Raw genomic sequence first — 7,015 nt, 5'->3', positions numbered from 1 at the left:
GTGTATAGCTTCTGTGGTAGAACGACCCGGCATAAACTCGAACTGGTTGTCGGATACAGACACTGTCATCCTCACCCTTGCTTCAATGACCCTCTCCCATACTTTCATGGTATGACTCAGTAATTTAATACCACTATAATTGTTACAACTTTGGATATCACCTTTGTTCTTATACAATGGAACCACCGTACTCCACCTCCACTCATCCAATATCCTCTTCGCCTTAAAAATAACATTAAACAACCTAGTCAACCACTCCAAGTTTGCTCTCCCTACACACTTCCAGAATTCCACTGGGATCTAGTCTGGCCTGGTAGGTCTGCCCCTACTCATCTTACGCATAGCCCCCACAACCTCCTCAACCTCGATACGCCTGCAGTGCCCGAAGTCATGGTGACTCTCGGAATGCTCCAATTCGCCTAGTACAATATCCTGATCCTCATTTTCATTCAGAAGTTTATGGAAGTAAGCCTGCCATATCCTTTTATTCTGGGCATCTTCCATCAGTATCCTACCATCTCCGTCCTTGATGCATCTCACTTGGTCCAAATCCCGAGCCTTCCTCTCTCTCAACTTGGCTAGCCGGAATAACTTTTTCTCCCTGCCTTTTCCCCCTAGTTCCTCGTACATCCGACCATAAGCCGCAGTCTTAGCCTCCGTGACTGATAGTTTAGCTTCCTTCCTAGCTAACTTATATCTTTCCATGCACGCCCGCCTCTCCTCCTCACCTATGCTCCCCACTAACTTCATGTATGTTGCCTTCTTCGCTTCCACTTAACCTTGGACCACTTCATTCCACCACCAGATTCCTTTATGACCACTAGAGACACCGGTCGAGACCCCTAATACCTCTCGCGCAGATGCCCTTATGCAGTCTGTTGTTGCTCACCACATAGTGTTTGCGTCCCCACTGCTCCTCCAAGCACCCATAGCCGATAGCCGCCACTCCAACTCTTGGGCTTTATCCTTAATAAAGGCTCCCCACCTGATTCTCGGTGGTCCCCGAGCAGTCCGTTTCCTCCTCTTTAACCTAATACCAACGTCTAGCACCAAGAGTCTATGCTGTGTCGCGAGTGACTCACTTAGAATTACACAACCCGCTGTCACACCTCCAGAGATAGTCAATCTGAGTCTTCGCTACCGCATTATGAAAAGTAACCAAATGCTCATTCCTCTTCAGAAATCTAGAGTTCGTAATCACCAACCCGAAAGACTTAGCGAAGTCCAACAGCATGGTACCTCCTCCGTTCCTCTCCCCAAAACCAAAGCCTCTATGCACCTCGCCATAACCACCTGCGGTTGCCCCAATATGACCATTGAAATCCCCTCCTATGAATAGCTTTTCAGTAGGCGGAACCTGGTGCACAATCTCATCTATGCCCTCCCAGAAGCGTCATTTAACCTCCTCATCTAGGCCCACATGTAGCGTATAAACGCTAATGACGTTTAGGGTGTACTCACCGACCACCAACTTAATAACCATCAACCTATCATTCACTCGTCTAACTTCGAGCACAGACCCTCTAAGTTCCCTATCCACCAAGATACCCACTCCATTCTTACCTCTCTCGACCCCTGAGTACCAAAGTTTATACCCGTCCACATCTTTCGCACTCGACCCTACCCACCTTGTCTCCTGGACACATGCTATATTGACCCTCCTCTTCCGGAGAATTTTCGCCAACTCTATAGACTTACCCATCAATGTACCTATGTTCCATGACCCGATTCTTAACCTATAGGCACCTTTGTTCCCTTTACCTCCCTTGCCTCCCGACCCATCCCCTGACCCCTGCCCTACCTCCTGCCCTACCCCCCGCTCCCCCCGAGGACATGACCTCACTCGACCATCCTAGACCACAACCATTATACCTACGACAGACTAAGAGGAATCACTAACACACACAAGGCAACAGACCAAGTTAGACAAAGACACTATATAACTATAAGCGCACTAATACGATGAATAAACAAATAGGAACAAATATTGCAATAATTTAACTAACACAATAAAAGAAAATGAATAAGGGGAGGTACCAACTCCCATGAGTAGAACCTGGAGATTGTCTTGGTATATACGACGATGTTGCGTCCACCTAGCACGTTCGCGTCCAACTCCTCCGACCCTTGTTGACCCTTATCGGGGTTGTTCTTTTTGTCCGCACACACACGTCTCGCTCGCAGCCAATAGCCACAGTCCCTAACCTGGACTTTCGACTTGGTGTATTCCATATGTTGAGAGACCCGACGCACTGCCCTTGTTCCTGCCAGCTGGAATGCTCCACTAATTTTGCGCGTGCACTTCGCTCCCACCACCAAGCGGCCACAAAAATGCTACCTGTAACACACAAAACACACCACGAGACCAAGAAAAATAAAAGAATACAGGCTGCCACCGTCACCTCTGATGAACAACAATCTGGTGTTGGTCCAATTGGTCGCCGGATCGGTCTGACGTCGCCAGAGAACACCGGCGCTATAGAGACACAGCGGGCAGAGGAAGAAGAAGAAAAGAAGAAAGAAGGAGAAAAGAGGAACAGGGGAGGGGGTTGGGCTGCAACCAGACTAAATAGAAGAAGAAAGAAGAGATGGCGCCGGCGCACAAGTCACGAGAAAAAAATGGCTGCTTCTAGGGTTAAGAGGTAGGAGAAAAAGTAAAAGTAAAAAAAAAAAAAACGAGAAGAGAGAAGGGAGGAGAGAGAGACTAGGGGAAGAAATACATGACATTTGTCCTAAGTTATTTATCACTAAACTATGGATGATATGCATTTACTCTTTAATTTGTGACTCTTATGGTTAAATTATTTGATTTGATATAAATATCGGGTGCGGGTAAGTATTATTTTCGACGTGATTAGAAGATTATATCCCATTAGAGTTAAAATGACTAAATAAGTAAGTTAATTTTGGTAATAGGAAAGGCTTAATACATACATACTTCATCCTTCTAATAACTTGTAATCGAAATTCTTTTGACACACATCAATTTCACGCTAAAATATATTTACACCAATTTTTTTTGAAACATGTCTAATACATACCATTTGAGTTTAACTAACTTTGACATGGTCAGATTACACTTTTACATGCAACAGTAATATTTAAATATTTGAAAAGTAAAAATACTTGAAATCTAGCCTGTAATAGGCTGCAAAAGTCACCGTGTAAAAAAAGTTTACGCTGATGGCGGATATTAGCTCTACAAATTGAGAGCGTACTTGTAACAGGCCGTTTTACCCAAAAAAAAAAAAGAATAAATTAAAAACTTGTGTCTAAAGCCTTATGTACGCCACATATCCAAATTATTGTCCAAATTAATTCTATCTATTTTCGTTTTTGAAAAATACATCATCTTCGTCCTTTTAAAAAGTTACCACCATATCACCAGTCCCTTCTATTTGGTTATTTTTATTTCGCAGTTCCATAAATTGAAATATCTAGTAAAATAAGGTTTTCCCCCTTTTAAACACAAATAAAATTTTGAACCGAAATAAGAAAGCAATCTTGGTGCTGTTCAGCATGATCAGGTAATCGTTTTCCTTTTATTTTTGATTCTAAGCTGTTATTGCGCGCTAATTCTCATGCCCAGATGTTGGACTGCAGTGTAATGGCGGAGATGATGGCAGCCTTGGCGCGAAGATGATGGATTATTGGTGTGTGAAATACACTTATTGCAGAAAAAACTCTGAAGAATTGTATAAAAGGTGGGGTTGAAAAAAGATTTAGTGTATAATTTTTTTTTTCTCGTAAAATGAAATGAGTCAAAGAGATTTTGATACAAGTTAGGAGGTTAAACTATGTATTAATTCACTCAAAATAATAGTTAAATGAGTTTTTCCATTAGGAATATAGATGGTTCCTTTTTATAAAAAATTATTGTATATAGGCGGAGAGAAAGAAAAAATAAAAAAGGAAATTACAAAATGAAAATCCAAATTCTCGCTAGTATATGAAAATTCAACTAAGGACCACTAAGATTCTCGGATGACTGCATCTAAAGGTGTGGCCTACTGGTCAATAAAATGGGTTAAAATTATAAAAATTTTAAATTTTATTTTCAACGGAGATAAAAAATACTAAGTGATACTTCCTATATATCTAAGTTTTAGTGGATAAAATTACTGAATACTTATTGTTGATTGAAGGTAACAAGTATCCTGTGAAAATAATCGAACTACATATATGAACTTGCTCGGACACCATGGTTATAAGAAAGAACAAAAATTCACGGATGATTGCTTTCAAATAACAAGAACACTTTGCCAAAAAAAAAAAAAAGTTAATAACAAGAACACACTTTCATTTCAAAAGACAGAGTGGGTGGCTACTGCCTTTCTTTTCGGACATCCCTCGTGGCCTCGTCATCCAATTTTCGACAAATATCGTTATATTCTATAATTGAGGACGCGCAAAATCGTTTCATATTTTATGAAGAAAATCTGCATAATTCACCACTAAAATAGACCATTTCAAAGAACTTAGCCCATGTCACTTGGTCTAATAGCCCAATCGAAAATGGCTCATATTTGAAGCTCTTACCCTATTTAACCCATGTTTTACATAACTTGAAAGAAATTTTTCAGCCTTTAGCCCACTGTTAAAGACATAGTTTTAGAGTTTTTATTATTTTCTTCTTTCTTTATTCCCTTCTCTCTCTCACCGCCTCTCACTTCTTTCTTTCTAACCTACATAGATCTCTCATCCTCTCTTAAAATTAGCCATTAGCAATGTATTATGCTTCTCTTACAAACACAGCATCTGCTACATATCTGCCTCCCCTTTTCCGCAGATTATCTTAGTCAATAGCTGAAGCAACTTCAATTTGTGAGGAGCACAACAGCTTTATTCCCCCTCCTCTACCCCCCACGCAGTTTTGTTATTAATGGCTTAAGAAGGCTCGGGCTCCTACTCCGTCGTCCATGGTGGCAAGCAAAAGAATATTGAAGATTTTGGATAGAAACATGAAAATACACACAGATATGAAAATAAATAGCTCTCAAACTTGATTTGCACCAAAAAATAACCACTAATGTTGGAAGATTTTGAAGTTTGAAGTTCTGGTCATTATTATTATGGCCTTGAAGTCTCGAATCTGAAATTGGGTTTGTATAAAAATTATAACTATGTAGCAGTTTGTATCAACATTGTATACTAGTGTATAATTGTGTATATGGATATACAAACACCTCTTATACACTATTATACATGTTTATACAAACTTATACAGTATTGTATAATTGTGTATAAATATGTATATTTGTGTATAATATTGTATAATTATATATTTTTCAGTTTATAAGGATGTATATACATTGTTAGTGTGTAAGAGGCTTCTACAGAAGTTTGACACTTCTTTCTCATCTTCTTTTTCGTGTAATGTGTTGTATGAGCGTTGGAGGGATTCTACAATTCATTTACCAAGTTTTTATTTTTCTTTTATCCTGTTGGATTGCTTCGGCAATTGCACATAAAAGTGTTTGAATTTCTTACCTTCAGATAATATGTATTATTCAGGATTTTTGAGTTGTGTTGTGGCTGATTTGCATTTTTTTTATCAAATGCTTAATAATCAAAGGAAATCAACAGAATGAAAACAACTGGTTATATATTAGAGGGAGCAAAATAAGCTTTCTTTCGGGAATTAGCCTATTATTTTTTGGGCTATAGATTTGCAAAGTGGTATCTAGGCTGTTATGTTACAAGTCAGGTGTGTGAGTTGTATTTATGCGAAATTATCCCTTTCTTTTTTCTTTTTCCTCCCATTTAATTCATTGACAAATACATTAATTTGGTTCTTGATCCTTCAATCACTTTCGAGACCCAAATTCCATTCAGAAAAATTACACTTCCGAACCCCTAGTTATTAAAAAATAAGCATTTCTACTCTTGAATTAATAACAAATCTGTGCTTTGATCCTTTTACATGATAATATTTTATTTAAATTATTTTTATGACTATATTACCTTCAGATATAGTAACAACTAACAATACAAATTTAACATAATACATGAGTAATTAAATAGTTTAACCATTACTGACTGTTAAATTTGTAAAAATTCGTAATCAAAAGGATCAAAAGTATATATTTCTATTAATTAAAGAAAATATAAACTTAACCAAATATTTCAAGAACTAGAATTAAAATTTTATTATTATCTCATATATTGAAAGATCAAACATTCACAAAAGAATTTGTTTGTGAAAAAAAAAAATGTTTCTTATACATCTTTGTATATTAAATCACAAACAAAAAAAACCTACCTTAATCATCAAAAGAATAGTCTCCCTTACTAAAATTCAAAGAGCACACTTCAATGAAATATGGACCTATGTTGCTCGCACTCTTCAAAAATGCCGTTGGGTGTGGGTCTGATCCTCTAAAAGTTGTGTATTTTTAGAGGATTCGACACGAACGCAACAGTATTTTTGGAGAGCCCGAGCAACATAGATATGAACTACTCATCAAAATCTTCATCTTGAACAAACTGATTCTTCAACTATAGTTTCAAGCAATGGTTTCTTTGACCTACACATTAACAACATGTGCTTGAATTCTGGCGTTGAAAACTCTTCAATATCTTCCAATTTCAACTTTGGCAAAGCAATTTTATCATATTTTGGCTTAGGCTCCTCTATATCCACAGCAAATTCTGTGCATTCTGGCAATATTTTGCCTCTTTTAAAAGACACCCTTTTGGCTACAGAATTAGCAGTGAGGAATAATGCACCCAAATCAGCTGCTGAAACTAATGAATTCAATCTTTTCATAGGAAACATGACATAAACATTGGCCATTTCAAGATCCTCATCAGCATTTAGGGCAGAAAATCTCCTACCAATATGTAGAGACTTTGAATTTACAAGAAAGAAATTAGGTTTTTCTAGCATGAGTTCTGCTGCTTTAATTTGGTGATGTATGTTTTGGATTTCACCATTTGGAAAAATGACCTTTACTAGTCTTGATTGTTTGTTGCCTACTTGTGCTAATAATGTGCAAGATATGTAGTTGCCCAT

The 7,015-nt window shown here is 37.8% G+C and overlaps 2 protein-coding genes across 2 annotated transcripts; both read right to left on the bottom strand.

The window, feature by feature from the left end:
* Positions 1-300: 300 nt before the first annotated feature.
* LOC138878546 (uncharacterized) lies at positions 301-750 on the bottom strand. The gene has a single exon (XM_070158233.1). The coding sequence runs from the start codon at positions 748-750 to the stop codon at positions 301-303; it is 450 nt and encodes a 149-aa protein (XP_070014334.1).
* Positions 751-6,472: 5,722 nt separating this feature from the next.
* On the bottom strand, positions 6,473-7,015 carry LOC138878544 (uncharacterized). Its single transcript, XM_070158232.1, has one exon. The coding sequence runs from the start codon at positions 7,013-7,015 to the stop codon at positions 6,473-6,475; it is 543 nt and encodes a 180-aa protein (XP_070014333.1).

The sequence above is a fragment of the Nicotiana sylvestris genome, chromosome 9, assembly GCF_000393655.2.
Source record: "Nicotiana sylvestris chromosome 9, ASM39365v2, whole genome shotgun sequence".
Taxonomy (NCBI): Eukaryota; Viridiplantae; Streptophyta; class Magnoliopsida; order Solanales; family Solanaceae; genus Nicotiana; species Nicotiana sylvestris.
This window is presented reverse-complemented; position numbering and strand designations above follow the sequence as displayed.

Excerpts from the sequence above, each read along its gene's own strand:
- LOC138878546 (XM_070158233.1), bottom strand. The coding sequence starts at position 750 with ATGAAGTTAGTGGGGAGCATAGGTGAGGAGGAGAGGCGGGCGTGCATG.
- LOC138878544 (XM_070158232.1), bottom strand. The coding sequence starts at position 7,015 with ATGGGCAACTACATATCTTGCACATTATTAGCACAAGTAGGCAACAAA.